The 19,345-nt window shown below is 47.4% G+C and overlaps 1 protein-coding gene across 1 annotated transcript in view; it reads left to right on the plus strand.

Moving 5' to 3' along the window:
* Positions 1 to 19,345, plus strand: part of LOC119437212 (bone morphogenetic protein 4) — a 273,407-nt gene that overhangs the window by 190,793 nt on the left and 63,269 nt on the right. The window contains exon 4 of the mRNA XM_037704261.2: positions 14,008 to 14,167. Coding sequence (XP_037560189.1) covers positions 14,008 to 14,167 — 160 coding nt within the window. The remainder of the gene's footprint in view (positions 1 to 14,007; positions 14,168 to 19,345) is intronic.

Here is a 19,345-nt window from a genome sequence, read left to right on the forward strand (position 1 = left end):
TTTGGGGACCAGTCTTCGTCTAGAGGTACGCCCTAAAGCGTGTAGCTATCCGCATTTACGCAAGTACGATGCGTAATCAACGTGTAATTAATTTAGCACACTTCCGCAGTGCCTCTAGGACACCAAAGGGCCATCGAGGGCACCAAAGCTGGAACCTGGACTGGTCTGTGGGTTGGGGGCTCGCTGATGGCCTCCGCGTGTCGAAGGTGTATAAGATGGGTTGTCCGCAATAGCGGACAGCCCATATTATATATGCGAACATAATCTTGTATAATACGCTCCGGCCTCGGCGGCCACCAACCCACGGACCGCCCTAGTTCCAGCTTTGGGTGTCCTGGAGTTCCACCTCCTTGGTTTCCCTAGAGATCCTGTGCCGCGGGCTTTATTGTAATCTCAGGTACTCCCCTGATGCCTCCATTTGCTGGTATTATGTTTATTTTAACATGCTACGCGCTTGTGAGCGAGAATTTTGAAGAGGCTACTAAAGACATAGCATAGCATTTATAGTACGCCCGGACAGGGCGTACCTCAACACGAAGCCTGATTCCAAGGCGCAGATACGCGGCTGCACTGCGCTTCGTGTCCCTTCTGTGCGGCGGCGCTGCAGTCGCCGGTGCTACTAGGGGTAGGTTGACATATAGGCTAAGTAGGAAAGGCCCACACAGCACATGCACCGCCACCACTGGTCGGCAAACCAATGGCCAAACAAGGAATATGTCCATAGCAAGCATTGATGTATGAAATTTCAACAGGATGTAACGTGGCAGAGACATAGCTGAACTCACGTGTCTCCGTTTCTTTCTTTCTTTTTTTTTATGTTCGGCTTCGGATGTCTTGCTTGAATTAGTGAAATTGTTTTAAGAACGTGGCTAGAGATTATACGTATTTAACGTGCATCCACATTATATACCTTGCAATGTCGCACTAGACTCTAAACTTGCATGGTAACTTTTATAAAGGCGCAGATTTTTTTGCATTTTTATGTAACCGGAGTTCTTTGCTCAAAATTATGATAATTTCTCCTAAATAATGCTAACATAAGGCGTGTCATAATATGAGGCCTTGCGTTTAGGTCAATGTGATGAAAATCTCCAGGAGCCAAAATTATGTATAACTGTGGCGTCGGGTGTGACGCTTACAGCCCGTTTCACTCGACGCCTGGCGCTCAATTTTAGTGTATCTTACCTCTGCAAACTTTAATAGCATCGCTGCTATTACATATCCCTACGATGAAGCATCTTGTGTGGGATTGCCCCGGTCTAGCGGCGACTCAGGCGCTCTATGTACCGTGCTAATGTGCCATCTTACGAGTACTGAATTTCACCTCCGTGAAGGCGACTGAGGTCCTGCAAGCGCTGTGAGGCTTCGCCCGCAAAGCAGAAATCCTGGCAAGGATATAGTTTTTACCCCTTTTGTAGATTCCCCCTTTCCCATAACATAGGCCAGTGTGCCATCAACTTATCCTTTTTCATTCCATGATGGAGCCCGAGCATGCTTCGCGTCCGTGCTATTCGTCTTCGCATGCTCACCTATACAAAAACGGTGCTCTTCACGGGACCCCCGAACTTTAATCCTGTCACACTAAAGCGCAGATATAGTTTGTGATGCCTTAGATTTGAAAGTTTGATGTGACAGCTGTGAGTAGCCGGCTGATAAACTCGCATTATGCACCAGCCTTTACTTCGATAACAGTTGCTTCGAGTGAAACAGTCGAGCGAAAGCACATTTGCGATTGTAAGATTATCGCTCGCGTTTGCTTATATATACATCTCGTGTCTCCTTCTATCACCTGTAATGCCTTTCAACCCCTTACCCCACCAGAGGTAGCCAGCCGGTCTATCCACTGACTAACCTGTCTTTCCTTATCTTCCTCTCCTCCCCATTCTTTATACCGCCCGATGCTACGTGTACTGTACAAGCAAACGTTCGCTTTCAACTTTAGTCACTTTAAGTCGTCTTGAAATACTTCTATTTCGACTATTCTCTTGCATTTACGCGCCCTTCGAATTGCGCATTCTCGGAGAGAATAAACGCCTATTCACGACTTTGAAAATATTGAAGTGTGCGGATTAACCCTGGCGTGTCACGACTGGCGTTAGATGCGAGCTTACCGTTCGAATTCATCTCCCGCACCCTGTGAAGCTGACATTCTCGTCCGGGTCTAAAGCAGCGCTCGCAGACTGATATGGAGATAAACGCTCCACGGAGTTCTGCAAGCTGCAGCTGTCATAGCCCTAAGTAACGCTGCAGTTATTATTATAACCGGAACACTGAAATATCTCTGAGCGCACGCAGGTGCTGGCGGAAAGCGCCGGCAAATCGAGCAAATGGGGAAGACGTGGGGATACAGTTATACCGATATATTCTTATTGCGATTTTCCTCCGTGATCCGAACGGTTCAATGGAACGAGGACGGTGCGACACGCGAAACCTTTTCTCAAAGTATGCTGCTCAGCGATCCGACAACATGTTAAAAAAAGAAAAAAAAAAGAAAGAAAAGAAGCATCGTGCGGATCCACGGCCATATGTAAAAATCCTTTAGACGTTTATAGCACTGAAAGGGATGGAAGGAAAGCACACACTCTCAGAAAAAAGAAAAAAAGACCACCGCTGAGGAAGAAAAGAGCAAGCAAGAGAGGCTTCAATCTCATGCCCAGCCTGTCCGCAGCACAAAGGACGACCAGCCGTCCGTGTCCATTTTTTGCGCCGTGGCGATTTTGTTGGGTAGCATCTCGTCTCCTTCTGATACCGTTTCTTCTTTTTTTACTGTTTCTAAATATAGACGGAAAATTCTAAGTGTAACGTTGCGTGCTCCTGTGTGTCTGTGTGTACGTGCGTGCGTGCGTGCGTGCGTACGCACGCACGTACACACAGCGTGCGTGCGTATAAGAGCGGCGGAGAACAAAGAGGCTGTAAGTGAATTGTGAAATGGGATAGGTCGTATACTGTGTGGAGCTGTATAGGGACGTAGAAAGAGAGCGGGCGCAGAGAAAAAAAAAAGAAAACAGAAGAGGAAACGCGGGGAACGAGAAGCGTTAACGTTGTGAAATGCAGATTTGCATCGGAACGTAACGTGCGGCGCAAATGTATCGCGCCGCAGTCGACGGCGACGCGAGGACCCCCTTTCCCCGTGGAGCCCGCATTCATGTTTCATCGCTGCGTCGAAGCGGCGCAGCTAATCGAGTGGAACGCTTCGCGCACCATTTAGAGCGCCGGTCGCCTTGCGCGTTCCAACTCCTTTCCTTTTTTGCCCTCTCGTTCCTGCCGTAGGGCCGCCGTGTTCGCTCGTGCCTTTTGCGCGCCAGGAATTCTCGCTCGCGCGGCGGATAGCGATATTCATGGAAACGACGTAGTTTCGCCTCTATCCTCGATTTCTTTTGTATAGTACGCGTTATCTTTGTATACTTGTTTCTGTTTTTTTTTTCCTTTTGCAGACCGTGTTTATCTCACACCGCTTTTTTACGTATTCCTTGTTGCGGACACTGTTATACTAATATCAGTGGTGCGTGGATTCTTTTTGCCCACACAACTCACTGAGAACCGTCCTTCGGCATATTTGAGCTTGCTAGTGGCCACACCGGTCTTCCCGTAAAAACACTGCGCGCGCTACTCTGCTTCATTGTTGTTTAGTTTTATGATCCTTTCCAAGTTCTCCTACGTTTCCTGTGTTATTTGTTTTTCCGCTTCGTGGCGAAAAAAAAAAAGTTCGCACAATTCATGACAATGCCTGAGCTGCGGGCTGGATTAGACTACACCAAGACAAGGAAGTGATTTATAAGTCCTGGACATACTATTCACATTTATGATTTATGCAACAGCGTTTTTTCCAATCAAATAAAGCTTGCAGACGTTATAAAAGGAGCACTGATTAGTTTGTTTAGTCACACCTGAGTACCCGCTTGCGTGCTCGTTTTCTTCTGAGCTGTATAGATATTAAGGATTGAGAGAATCAACGCGTGAGTAAAAAAAAATTTAAAAAATGCTGGAACGCGGTTATATATAGATCGATTAGAAAAATGTGTGCATTATGCGCCTTTTCCTGAAGAAATTAAACCGTGCAACATCTAGGCAATTAGTGTAGATACAGTATACAATATAAGAACAGCTTCGTCGAAGATGTTTAACCATATGAAATTACATGCTTACTGATTGCGTTGTTGTCCTGATGAGGCAGGGATAGATATATGCCATATGCGTCGTCGTGGCATGCACACGCAGCGCCGGTGCATTCTAAATAAAGACGTGCATATCGAAACGCGCTAAAAAATTATTTTATTTTGCCATGCGCACGTCCTGCGAAAAAAAAAAATGCTGCGGCATACTTCAAGAACGGACGGGATACAGTTTTAAAAACCACAGCTGCTGAAATCGTAACGCAATCAGAGAAAGCCTTTGTCATGTACTCATCTGAGGAGAGTAGCAAAAGCGGGCTTGTAAAGGACATCTTATCTTCCACACACAGGCATTAATAAAGGACGTACCATTCACCGAAACACGTCAGACGTACTCGCAGAACATTCGCGCAGAACGATATCAAACGCGACCACCTGTCATCCTTTTGCATAGCTTCTGCAGGAAGGGCCTATGCGCATACATTTTGATTTGTTGCTATATTTTCTTTACTCTGGGTAAATCCTGATTAGCACACAGTCCGGTAACAACTAGTGATTATCACCGCTGTTCAGTCGCTACATATTTAAATGCGAGCACTAATAAATCAAAATAAACCGGAATAAAGTTCAGGGTGCAACATTGGCTGACAAAATACGCTTAGTGGTAGACTCGCGCTGCTCGGTCGACGCGTTAGGTAATATACCGCGTGTTTTCAGCGAACACTTTAAAAAGTTTTTGAAGGTTGCCTGTGGCAGGTAGCACAATTCTAGTTCATGAGCTGATCTACTCGAAGACGCGGACATTACTTGCGCAAACAATTGAAATGCGTAATCGACTCATTATCAAAAATTTACAAAATAAGTTTTTAACTAATTACGTTATGGCCCATGTTGCACATTACAAATTCTAGCCGTGGAGCTCGCAAGGCGAATTCATTTGGAATGAATTCTCAGGATGACACCAGTTTCGAGATCTTTGCGGAGACACTTTCACATACAGCATACGGCGCGCGGCGACGGTGTTATCGCCCTTGGACTTTACATGGAACATCACGGCGACGGCAGAAATGCGCTTGAAGTGTCCATATAATTGCTATCGCAATCAAATGTAGTACATATAATCGAACCCGGGCCTCCGGGGCGCGAAACGAGCACCCTTTCCTGAAGCCACGGATGCTACACGGTTTTGGCTTACTAAAGGTGTGCCTAGTGCGTGCGTGACTTCACACGTCACGTCACAGCCATCTCGCGACTAAAGCTGTGGCTTAGTGCGAGCACATGCTGCACTTTAGGTACTACGTTAAGTGTTCATATGTAGCGTTCAGGAGGTCGCCTAAGTGCCACACGTGTACTTCCCATTGCGGCTCGTTATATCTTGCAAGAAGTCTATAGCCCCGATTGTATAACTTAATGCATTACCGATATGTCTTACAAAGAAGCCTAACCCCGATTGTATAACTTCATGTATTACCAAATGTGCAGCAGGCTTTTGCCTTCTTGTGTTACAAGAGTTACCTGCCGAACTTTTCTTTAGAAATGGGCCCAGAGGTTTAGGTACAGAGAATGCAAGCGCTCCGATAAGGTCTTGGCGTCGGTTGGTGTGAGCAGCGAGCCCAAAGCATGTAATGTCAATAGTAACAAGCCGAGTGAAGGTGCTGTGAAGTCATCCGGACTATTTTAACTATTCTACGCCACTTTTCCTTTACGCTATTCATCAGGGGTCTTAGCAGCGCTTCGCTTTACGTTATCATCATGGTCGGCCTGTCGTTAGCGCTGGACGATAAGAGAGGAATAGAACCGAGCGAAAGGAATAATTACATTATACGCCTGCTGTGTTCGTACCGATCCGGCTGTTTTAACCTTATACGCTCCGAATGGTTCCTTTTAAGGCGGAACCCTTAGGTGTCTATGTTGGCGGTGCTCTTGTCGGTGCACCTTGGTGAAACTACGCCGTCACGAAAAATGGCTGGCACCGCAAAGAGCGAAAACAAGTAAAAAATGCTCGGATTGACGTCACATTTCTCAGGGAGGTTCCCGCAAACAATGTATATAAATTAGCGGCTTTGGAAAGAAAACTTGGCACATTTCGGTTTAGGTGGGAATCGAACCCGGGCCTCCGGGTTGCGAGATGAACACGTTTACCTAAACGCCACGGCTGCTCCACGGTTCTGGCTTACTAATTGTGTGCCTAGTGCGTGCCTGATTGCACACGTCCCGTCGCAGCCATCTCGCTGACTCGTGCGTGCATCATTGGGCGGCGCAGGTGACGGTGCGGAGGAGGTGGCGCCATGTCATAAGTATAAAATGAGCACGTTGATGACGTTCCGAGGTCTACAAACGGTATAATGCTTTCATTCCCACACTTAAGCAGTCTTAAGTGCCTGCCGAATTTTAAGTTTAGTAACTGCAGTTGCGCCAGGTGTTGTTGCGCAGAAAAGCAGGCGTACGCGCTCTCCGTATTGACGTCACAGTCGTAGCGGCGGCGGCGGCGGCGGCTGTCGGCAGTGAGCGATGCAGGAGTGTGCACGCTCTTGCGGCTCGCGAGGACGGCCGCGCAAGTACGCCACCGCGGAAGAAGCGCGTGCCGCTGCGCCTTAGTGAGGAGGTCGCCTTAGTGCCACACGTGTACTTCCCATTGCGGCTCGTTATGTCTTGCAAGAAGTGTATAGCCCCGATTGTATAACTTCATGCATTACCAAGTGTACAGCAGGCTTTCGCCTTCTTGTGTTACAAGAGTGTAGCACCTGCCGAGCTTTTTATTATCGTGCAGCTCGGCGAAACATTCATTGTAAATTGTGGCTAGGCTTAACTTATAAATCTTAAAGTACTATTTTCCCCGAGAAGTGCCAAAAGCAGTAAGTCGAATTCGCGCTGCCTATAGTCTTCCAGTCACGCATTTTTTTGTGCTCTTCCGCGAGTTTGGTGTAGCATTTAGTGGCTAATCCATGTTATACGTCTAGGTTAGAAACTGATTCTCGGCGTGTAATTGAATACGCTTCTTTCTGCAATTAAATGCACTTCTTTTTCAAACTCGTGAGCGTTACTTATTTCTCGGGTAGCGAGTACATTTTCTATTTAGGGGAATAATCTCGCAGTGTGCCGCGAACGCGCGTGTAAGAGGGAGCTTCCGCGCGGTGCATATGTGCACTGCGTGAAGCGGAGCGGACGAACACGACATCGGACTCGTCTCACTGCTATGGTACACGGGACCAATCGCTCTAGCGGCGCGGCACTGCCACTGCTGCGGTAGCAGCCACAGCAACAGAAAGAAGGCAGCCAGGCGGAGCAAGCGCCAATGCAGGGCCTGATAAACGAGCTGATGTGCGCGGGACGCGCGCTACACGCGTATAAGACCACTCCATCATCGCTGCGCGAGAAGAGCCACGAGGAAGGAAATAAAATATTTCACAAAAGATAAGGAAAAAAAAACAAGCTGGCGCGTAAATAACGTATAGTAAGCCAACCAGGGTTAGCGGGCACGACGTGGCGGCAGTTTATCTGTTTGCCTCGCGCGTGTCGCTGTATTTTGGCGAGTCGATCACGATTCTTTGTTGCTCGAAAATAATCGGTGAGGTGGCGGAGAAGGAGTGGCACTGCGGAGAACGAGAAGCAGCGGCCACTCGACCGTGATGGTGCGTGCGATGGTAGTAAACGAGTGTAGCTTCGGAAACCACAGGAAGGACTTACGCGCGTCCCTCGCTCCGGGTCAGACGATGCTGCTGCAAGAGTAACCTAACCCGTGTATACACCGACGCTTGGACACAGCTTTGCGTGTTGTGCCTTGTTGCGAAGTCCGAGGGTCCCAGCTGCCACGAAGGTTCCATGTCTGGTGACGTGCCAGGTACCAGGAGAAGTAGAGCTGTCCAGAGAGATCAGAAAAGGGTTTTATATTGTTACGTAAAACGACACAAAGCGGGACTATTTACACTGTATTTACAGTATGTGAGAAACATAGTAGCCAAGATGGTGAAAAGCCACCAGCACCAGAGAGAACCGTCTTCTTCGTCGTCTGCCCCAGGCTGAATGTCTCTCTCGTAGCATTACCCCCGGCGGTGGAAGCGCCGTCTCGGCGCACTTCACACATTGTCGTTAGAAGGAGGGCGGCAGACTTTCAGTCTGCTGACGTGAACTATGTCACGGGATCTATACAACTGTACATGGTATATTACACGAAGGGCTCCATGATTCTTGGAGCCGTCTAAATGCTAATGCCTTTGCATGTCCGAGTGTGTACATCTCCGAGCGTCCTCACAACACTCTAGCCCCGCTTTTCATCAGATCATTTCTCACTTTCACTCGTTGAGGGAATTCACTGCAGTTCTTCCCGGCCAATCACCATCTTCGATCAGTTCGCAATATCCCGCCCATGATGTGGCATCGTTCCGCCGGGCTCCGCCTCCAATGTTGCTCGTTCGCGCCCGATACCAGGCAACGGGTGGCAACTTCGGAACCAAACGTCGAAACTGTTCCCACGGAAATGCCCGACTTTGGCCCCTTTCAAGAATTAGTGGCCTCTCCATGATGGTCAGCTTGTCAGTCAGGAGACTGGCCTTCGCTGAAGCTCCCGCCGAGCCCCGTCGTAGTCCGGGCGGGTGCAGGTGCTTCATGGAAACACACTAAGAGCGACGTTGCCGTTTTAACGACGCACGACCATCTATAAATGCGGCCATCTATGAATGGTAATGTCACCCGCATGTTATCAGGGGTAAACACTGCGAGCTCTGGATGACGTCACGCAGCGGCGGACGTCCCTCCTCCGCTCTTTAATTCACACGGGCAGCGTTGATGTCGGAGGAATGCCAGTGTTAGCAGGCGAACTCGCCTACGATGAATATTTAAGTATAGCTGAAACGCGCCATGCATGGGGCGTGCACTACAGCCGCGCTCCTCTGTCGCGCTTCGCTCTAGACACGCTGCTCCTCCTGGCGGCGCCACCGTGAAGTTCGCGCATGCCCGCCAGTTGCACATACACAGTGCAACATACCACGTGAACGGCCCACATCTTAGACTACACTACCTTCGGCATCGGCCCATATTTTTATTGCGATAGCAATTATATGGACACTTCAACCGGATTTCCCGCACCGTCTGTTATCTCCACACGGCTCTGACCTTTGTATGCGCTGTGCATTCGCCGCTTAGTTTCCGTTGAAGCGATAGACCGCGCGAGCCTTCGCCCCGGCGGCTGCGCTTGCTGCCAGCGTTTTGACAGTTGTTGTCTGCGGTCATTTAGTGTGATCTATTCATGTTTGCTTGTGCGCGCTGACACCATGCACGATTGTTAATTCAGTTAGTAAGCGAATGTGTCCAAGTTTATGCAGCCGATAAAACTACTATCCCTACTACGGATAGCTTTCTACTAATTTGCTATCGCAATCGATGCTTCGCCTTTCGGGCGAAACTGCGACATTTTTTTAGACTGCACTATCTTCGGAATCGGCCCATATTTCTGGTGGGGCAGCTAGATACCCGGAGAGAAAACTGGTCTGACAATTCCAAGAATGGTACTAGCATTAAAATCAGTATTACGTTCGTGAACACGCAGTTTTGTCAGTGACGCGACGATCGATATTGAGCCCGCAGCTGGCTTATCAGTCGACGCGTGCAGCGCGTCGATGGTAGCCAGCGCCCCGTAGCCCGCCGTGGGCTACGGGGTGCCGAACGAAGACAAGGGAATGCTTAGTTACAGTACTTTCCAGAAGGGCCTGCTCTGCACCTGCTCTGCTCAGCCAGGTGTTCTCGTAGCAACGGAGACGGGCCTCTTCTGTATATCAGAAATAGTTCGCCCCCTTTGGCTTCTTCAGTACATGTTCTTTTTTCCTACGCTTCACCACAAGGCCTGGTACGGAGGGAGCAACCCGGAATGCAGCGCAGGTGGTTGGGCGCAGGGCGTTCAGGTAGATGGCCGCTTGTGTGGCTGCAGGACCAATGAACAATCACACATTGTTACTGCCAATTTGTTCTATTGTAGCATAACCATTGGGAAGTTATGCGTTTATGCTTATGGCTGCGCGAATCCTACGGAGAGCAGGGCCCACTGCAACGAACTGTAATAAGCCTCTCCCCGAACGTAATTGCATCCAAAGTTGCTGGACATGTGAACGAACCACTCAATCCGTCTCCTCCAATACCCTCGCTCGGATGGCACGGATGGTTTGTTGCGACTGAGCAAAACATCCGACATTCTTTCCGATGTAGTCTGTGAATGCGGGTGCTTCGCAATGGCGTGACGTGCGCGTCACGTGATGCCAGCATTCCGCGGAGCAAACTGCCGGATTTCCCCGACGGTGACTATACCGCTTTAAAGGCAGTGTACGCTCTTTGCAGCTTGCGTAAAAAAGCACAACACAGAAAAAAAATAAACAAATACATTTGGCAGTTTCATACTGTTCCCACCGGAGCTGCTCTGGAGTGTTCGCGCCGTGCGACCACGCGTCTACAGGTATCCTGTGTTGCGGCTTCTTGAAGCATCGGCTCGTCTTGAGGTGGATTAAAAAACGACTCGCCCTGCGCAGACGGCGCGCCAACAGCGATAGAGGCGGGCGAAGGAAAAGGGAAGAAGCACGCTTCCCCGAGCCTGGAATCCCCCACGCAGCATCCGATACTCGATGGGAGACCATTAATCAGGCGAAGCCTTTGGGGACATGGTGTGGTGGCCGACGAGCGCTCGCCTGCGGGCGTGGTAGCGAGGAACGCGGGGAGGAGAGGGGATGAACAAAATAAAGGACGAGCCGAATAGAGTGGCTGCCGCTTGCGACTCCATCCCAGCGCGGCTTCCTCTTATGCTAATGCTAATGCTGCTGAACGACCGCCATCGTGGACGTGGATCGATGCGTAGACCACATCGCCGAGGAGCTGGCCCATATAGCGGGCTGCACTCGGGAGCCTGCGCAATTACGCCGAGGAAAATTCGGCGGGTTCCACGGCCTTAGTTTCTCCTTCAACGCTATAAATATTCCTGGATCTTCAGGCTGCAAAATAGTGGCTCTGTGCAGCTGGCGTTGCGAGGAGGGAAGAGAGGCAGCACGGCCGCGTCCGCCTGGGTGGCGCGAACGTCGAAACTTCATAATCAGCTTCCCACTTTGCCGGCGGCAGTCATGCAGATAGTGAAATGCGCCACATTTCACCTCACTCTTTCACCTCACTGTGCGTTCGAGCAGCTTTCGTTGAAGACGGGACGTTTTCCGTTATAGGGGCCCGCTGTGTAAAACGCATGACAATAATAATCAGTAATGTGGGGAAAAACTATCAATTTTGCGTTGCATCCAGTTATGATAAGTAGCTTTTAGACTTCCAGCTCAGCGACACTCACAATGTGCTGGGGCGGAATTCAGAAAGCTTTTCGTTCGTAATTGCTGTTTAAAATTGGCCGGTTGCCGTAGCTAATAACTTGCCCGGCATAATGATTGTCTAGCACTTGTTATTAACAATTCTATTGAAAGATAACATTTCAGCCGATCTTCTACTGGACATATCATTAACCAGGGCGGCCGGCCAATGGCAAAAGTTACGCACGAACGAAAAGCTTTGAGAATTCGGCCCCAGATGCGCACGCTTTTGCGTAGATTGCATAGAGTGCTTGAGCACTTCACCGAGAAGCAAATATGCTCGGCTTAAGAGCCAATGCTTGGCAGCAGCCACGTTGAAACAAAAATCGCATACTATTCATCACCGCAGCTTGCAAGTCGCAGCAGCTGATGATATTACCCGTTCTTTGTTATGCGGCAGAGCGCTTGGGCACTCTGTACAGAAAATGTGGACGTCTGTACGAAGTTGGAATTGGAAGAACACCCGTTGCTTAATTCGCTTTTCTTTCCCTGAGTGAGACTTGTGGGCATCAAATCCCTTATGAATGCCACAATCAACGATAATAAGAAGACGGAAGAAACTTGTTAAAATATAATAATAAAAAACATCATATCGGCGTTACTTTTAGAACCCTAGCTGTAGGTAACGACGCAGTCGTTGGTTGTCAAACTGCTAGTGCCGTGAACAATTCTTTATATTATACGACTTATATTGCAACATTGGCAAATACGTTACGGGAGGTAATTCGATAGTTTGTTACAACTGAAACTATGGTTTTGAACATTCATAACGACGTAGGACTGACATGAGATCGCAGCCTCGATCTGGACAAGTTCATCATGTTGGTCGCATCTTTTTTTTACATATATAAAGGCACTGATAAATGAAAGCGAGTGAACTGATTGAAAAAAAGCAATAGTACAGCGGCTGTCGTCAGGTGGAGTCGACGCGCCAGTTACATTATTGTTGGCTGAGACCTGCCACTGCACGCCGCGCCAGTGTACATAGTCACACTTGACGTGCTATCAGTTCAATAAAGTGTGGGGTTTAACGTCCTGGCTCTGCACAGTGGGTTATGGAGGGCGCCGGAGCGGAGTGATCCGGAATCACCTTGACCACCTGGGTTTCTGTAACATGCACCCAAAACACGATAGACGAACGTTCTTGCATTCCGCACCACGGCGGCCGCCATGGCCGGGTTCGACCCGAGCCACCGCGGTGGGTCACTTACTCTCAGTAACGACTAATGTTATCAAAAGGGTTACACAAGTGCAGAGTTTTTTACTGTTATTAAAGAGAAAAAAAAAAACCGCGCGCTCGATATACTGACGGCATGTCTTGCCGTGGTAAGACTGTGGTAAGACTGTGTAATATTTATCGCAGCTGTAGTTCTTGCCTAACCGTTACTCTCGTTTATTCATACTTAGATTGTCCGTGCAGAGAGCAGTATACGTAGGAACGTGGGATGGTATATTCGGAGCACTGAGCGTTGCGAGAGGCAATTTATGCGCATGACCCGACCGTAAGAAAAAGTGGGCTCTCGTTTATTTTTATTTTTTAGGTCCTCCATTGAGCTTGTTATCTCGAGCGGAGCAAGGCGGATTTCGACCGCTCTCTTGAAAATCGTGGGGAAACGAGAGCTCTTTGGCAACCGTGTGCGGAGCACCATTCAAACATTTACGAAGCACTCGCTTCAGCGATCCCGCTGCGAATCATTAAGCAAGCCCACGATGGCCTTACGTTGAACTCGCACTGACTTGCGACACAGCAGAAATTTGTCATCGGTCACCAGCGCAGTGGGATACAAAAATGTGCGTTTGCGTTAAATTATTTTGCGATTCTTGTTTCGTACAGTAAACGTTGATGATAAGAACGGTATGAACTTTGCTGGCGGCGAATGAATAAACATAGGATGCTCGCTGCCTGCGAATCAGACAGAGAGGGATGTGTGCGTACGTGCGTGCGTGTGTGTGTGTGTGTGTGTGTGTGTGTGTGTGTGTTTGTGTGTGTGTGCGAGTGAGTGAGTGAGTGAGTGAGTGAGTGAGTGAGTGAGTGAGTGAGTGAGTGAGTAGTGAGTGAGTGAGTGAGTGAGTGAGTGAGTGAGTGAGTGAGTGAGTGGCGAGCGAGCGAGCGAGAAAGATCCTACTACCATCTCGTTTGCAATCTTGAATGACCACCAATCGGTTGAGCAAACCGTTTGATGCCAGATATGAAATGCAAGAAAACTCCTCCGACAGCTTTAATGAGGGGGAATGGAGGGGATGCGGGACAATTAGTGCAACGATACAGAGGACACTGCAAAATGGAAGCCCTTTCCGGTTTGAGTCGTTTCTTCATGCGGAAGTTCGTGTGTCCGTTACCCCCCCTTTCTTGTCTTCATTGCTGTCGCAATCTGTCGGTTTTGTACTCTTGAAGCGTTCCTCCGAGACATTAGAATAGGATTGCGGGGTTTAATATTTCGAAGCTTCACAGTGCACCATGAGAGCATCATGTAGTGGAGGGCTCCGGGTTCATTTTTACTACGGGGGGTTATGTAACGTGCACCTAAATTACCACATGTCAACCAGGTGATGTGTGCTTTCTTCAGGTGCGCGTCTACCAGGCGATGCCGGGTGTCTCTCCACTGCGTGAGGAGGGCCACCGACTACTAGACGTGCGGCGCATGACGTACACCTCAGTTGGCTGGGAGGTGTTCTACGTGAAGGCTGCCGCCGTCGACTGGATCAAGGACCCGTCTTCGAACCTCGGTGAGCTGTTGCTTCTTGCCTTGCATTGGACGCCGAACGAGACCGAATGTCTGTGGCTGCGAATGTGAAATCTATTATAGCGATCGTACAAAAGAATTCGGGACTTTATAGTGGATTTTGACTGGTGCTTTACAACACGACGCACCAGTTAATATAAATATTTTGTGATCTGGTGGTGACGCAAATAGTCACGTAGTTCACGCAGTGAAACCAGTAGGTACTCGGGGTCGAGCCACGACAGAATATAAATAAATAAATAAATAAATAAATAAATAAATAAATAAATAAATAAATAAATAAATAAATAAATAAATAAATAAATAAATAAATAAATAAATAAATAAATATATGCCTGGTGTCGGAGCCGTTCCAATGAACTGACGTCCACCTTATCAGCGAGATTCATCGCTACGCGGGAAATCTCTCATCCACGGGAAGTGTAAAGGCGAATCGGCTAACGAGCAGGCCACTATAATTTTGCGTTTGATTTCGCGACTGTACGGTCAAAAAATGCCGTTTTGGAGTACCATTTCTGTCGCTTCGAGACGCTTTGTCGCAACGAGCTTATAGCGGGATCTCGTAACTTTGTATAAGTCCATGGAACATTCTAATCAACGCCGTAGTTCGCAACTTCTTTTCCTCTGCTCAGAAATTCATCAAAATATAGATGGTTTCCATACGTAGAAACCATAGAAACAGCGCTTGTTTCTGACCTGTACATTGGTTGTCCATGCTACTAACTAAGTAATGGACTTAATCTTCTATGCATGCAAACACGAATTCTTGATAGACTTTGGCTCTGCCGATTTGGACGCAGCAAGGTCCAGCCTTCGTGTTTTTTTTCGAGCTGTGGCAGTCAACGATTCAGGAACGCTTAGATAACTGTGGCAACAGGCCGGCGTTTGCGATGCCTTGGTTGGAGGAAATTTTAAACGCAGCTGTAGCATTTCTCTTAGCTTTAACTCAGGGACGTTTACCGGAATCCATAGGAAGCTGTGCGCGACACGAACAATGTGTTGACATCTCACCTTTGCGCATACGCACACTATCAATTAATGCTTAGCACATTCCTTGCTCTTCGCGTAGGCAAAAAGACGTGGAGGTATCGTCAAATTACAAGCGAAGATGCTCTGTTCGTGACATCTTTTAGAACGATGACTTCGTGATGACTTTTCCTTTAAGTATGGAGCAATTCCTCGATGCTCACTTGTTCAGGGTGCAGCCTGTCAGGATGCTAAGCATACTCAAATTTGGTTTGTTTGCGTTTTTTCCATTAACGTCGCTAGTTGTTATGCTGCCCGCATCACAGTGCCCACGTTTATCACCAACTAACCAACTGTATGAACTTGCGCAGCAACTCAGATAGATTATGACTTTACAGCTTAATGCCCCGCTCTCAAAAGTAATGCAAGTTGGACATGACAGAAAGAGGGCTTAGAAAATAGTCTTGAGCTAGAGTAAATAAATATTTATGGGCACAGTCAGGAAAGCGCGAAGAAAGAAAACATACGCAGGCATGTTTGCTTTCTTTTTTTTTGTGACGCGCATCGTGCGAGTACAATGGCGCGTGGGTTTGTGTATGTAAAAAGCGGAGAGGACCAAGTCAGTGGGTCAAGACGAAGACGTCGAGCACATGCCCATGGACGTGTTCTGGAAGCAGCCTTTACCAGAAAACGGAAAATGCAACGTGTTACCCAATAAAAATGTGGGGAAGTGGGGATTATCGCTGGGAAATAAAAGTGTTAGAGGGCTCCAAAACAAGGGAGGGTAATGGTGCCGTGTCTGCATGACGGCGCTACCGATTACTTTGTTTATTGCACTTCTTTTTTTGTCATGTTTTGGGCGCATAAAACAAAGCCAAGTGATTGAGACAGATAAAAAAAGACGAACGCAACAAAACATGAGCACTACCTGGGAAGTTTTCTGGTTTTAACTTTAAGCTTAGAACACAGTCAGTGTCCCGAGAATTTTAAGAAGGCTTAGATACTTAGAGGAATCTGGAGAGCTATTTAAATAGCGCCAAAATGGGGGGGGGGGGGGGCATTGGAATGAGCAGAAACGGTTTTATTTTTCTCGTGTTGAAGTGTAGAATCCCACGCAAATGTTTCTCAGCCTGTGCGGTAGGCACAATTTTCACGTTTGGTTGACAGAACAACGTGGATGTTTCGAGGAAAATTGACCATATTTTCGTAGGTGCTCGCAGCAATTGACGTAGTACTCGACTTAAAAAACGGTTCGGAACCGGTCATTGGCCTTTTCTAAAGCATGCATTGAGGAAAAAAGAACGCGTTTCATGGGCGCAGGCACGTTCGAAGAAACGAGAAAAGTGGATGATCGGTTTCTCTCATGAAATCTCGCTTTTTATTTAGTTCAGCAAAGAGAGAGGTAGCAAGAAATTAACAAATAACAGTGGTATCTACTGTGAAAGAAGTGAAAAGAACGCACTAGAAGCTCTTCAAAAACGCGCTGCTGACAATATTGAATTTCTCTGTTCGTTTGTCAAATTCCGCAACGGCATTCGTGCCTTGCTTCTCCAAGCCAGAAAAGAAATGGCGACGTGATGTTTGTAAGGACAGCGCTGCTGAAAACTCTTCGCATATATATTGAAGTATCGCCTAGCCCTTATCAATTCCGTCTACTTACGCAGCACAACTCATGCCTTCCTCTGAATAAACGGGTATGCGCAGTTAGTCTGTTATGTGCCGTAATGATTTCTGCACCAACAGCGTATACTAAAATAAATCAGGCCGATCGTACGTATTCATTTAAAATCGATGTGAAGTGAAGTATGAGCGAAGCGGCTATAGAAATATCGGCGATGTCTACAATAGCGCATACGTTCATACTACGCATCGTGTAATTTCATACAGCGCGAATGTTTTTCGACCGCAAATATTACAACTTTATGTAGAGCAATTTTTTTTTATGTTTATGCATCACGCCGTTCACAAGCTATGCCGAAATGCATATGTCAAATCAGGTGGATGCACAGTGTGAAACGACTACGCAGCGGTGTTATGAGGATGAGGGCGATGTGTGATGCCAGTGGAGGTAAGATGACAGGAGTATGCAAAGAGTAGGGCACAGGTCTTGATATTCTGTACCTATTATGTCACACTCGCACATACCAGTTCCAGAGGATGGGTAAAGAACAGGCGCACGTCCAGCGGCACATACCGAATGGCTGATTCAAAGATAATGCAAGTCAAAGAATTCCGTTTAATATAACGCGCTACTTTATTATAGTGTGCTTTATAGATACTTGTGAGCCGACACTATGGGTTCAGGTTTTATGTAGGACCCTATTCTTTATTACTAAGAAACGGCAGAGCACAGGTTCGCTTGCGGGCACTACTTCGTCAGTTGGCATATACGAGTAGAGCTGATGTAAGTTCGTTTGCTGGTACTTGTATCTAGCATACATGTAAGCTTCGTATATGTATCCACAAATATATCCCCCGAGATACCGACCAACCCAGTATCACACAGCATCCAGTAGCAGCAGGCACACAAAAAAAAAAAAAACTCAGCAGGGTGAGCAAGAATGCCTCGCTCTAAAATAAAAAAAAAGAAAGAAAAAGAAGCAGGGTACTGAAAGCTGGCTTCGTTGCATATACAGTCGTTTTGTGGCGGAGCTACATTGCTGTATTCACTGCTGCTGACACGAACGGGGATGTCAACAATGTTCGGCGATATCTCTGCAGCTTGCCCAAAGCATGTAGAATGTTTAGCAGATGTTAATCGTACATTGTAATCATAGAAATTTTGTGTGCCGTTGTGTGAATGCTTTGAATAATTGGTCGAGAGAGCTTGTTTACGAAGGAAGCGAATGTCTCGGGAACGCGGATGCTGTGCAGTCGCCGTTACGCCTAAGCGAGCCTGCTTGGCCAAGCCTGCTTAGCTTAAATTTAAGTGCAAATGAGCCTTCGATTGATAATGACACAAAACTGCTCCTTTCACTCATTGTTTTTTTTTTTGTCAGTCAAACGAATATTGAACTAACGTTAACGCATGAGCACTGCAGAAAATGCAGCGTACCTGCTGTGGTGGCTCAGTGGTTCTACTCCTGAGGTCACGCGTTCGATTCCCAGCCGCGGCGGCCACATTTCAATGGCAGCAAGTTGCAGAAAATTTGGGGCATCATGCGTTGTGTGCACGTTAAAAAAGCCCAGGTTATAATTCACCGGGAATACCCCTCTACGGGGTTCCTCATAGCACAGTGTGCAGCTTTGGTTAGTGGCACCACGTAGGTATATATATATATATATATATATATTACTGATGAAGGTTTCATTGGAACATTAATGTACTTCGCCACAGTGTTTCAGGATGCATTTCTGGAAAGTGGTGCAAACCACAGAACCCCTGCTGAATGCATCTCATTTCATTGGCACTCTATTTCGATACCACATTTGGGTATTATACCCTAAAGTGAGTAGCCAAAAAGCTTTTAGTGAAATTTCATTAATTAGCTAGCACAACACTTGAATTTTTTCGTTCACATAATGCACGTTTCTTCAAGAATGGCGCCACCTGCCGCCGGACGATTGATACCAAGTCTATTTCCACTAAACTTAAAACGAAAAGAAATCACCTGATACGGGCGTCAGTGTGACTTTGCACTAGCATTGTGTTAAAAAAAAGAATAAAACAGAACAAAGAAACAAATTTGAAAATGCGTTCCAGTGTGAGGACGAACCTTTCCCCTTGGTCCGCACACGGGACCGCACTTCAGCAAGTTATCGCCGCGAGATTACCGCTTCTTGCGGTCGCACTTTTTTTCACTCCTTCAACGCGATTAAGTACTTTGATGACAACCCCTACCGCAGCGAACTTAAGTGTTTACTGTCGCCATTATATTGCTTCCATCCGGACGGACAACATAGGGCACGCAAGAACACTCTCAGTAAAGGGAGCGCCGCAGATGACTAATTGACATCACGCATTTGGGGATTGTCCGATGCAATAGATGCCCTTGGCTCTTTAGCGTTATCTCATCTCACGGTTGCGGGAGTGCTGATGTGTCGTTTGCACTATAACAGCGAGTGACAGCCGTGCCGATGCAGGGCTTGTACTAATTGCGTTTAGCATAGATAGATAGATAGATAGATAGATAGATAGATAGATAATAGATAGATAGATAGATAGATAGATAGATAGATAGATAGATAGATAGAT

This window comes from Dermacentor silvarum, chromosome 1 (assembly GCF_013339745.2).
Source record: "Dermacentor silvarum isolate Dsil-2018 chromosome 1, BIME_Dsil_1.4, whole genome shotgun sequence".
Classification (NCBI taxonomy): domain Eukaryota; kingdom Metazoa; phylum Arthropoda; class Arachnida; order Ixodida; family Ixodidae; genus Dermacentor; species Dermacentor silvarum.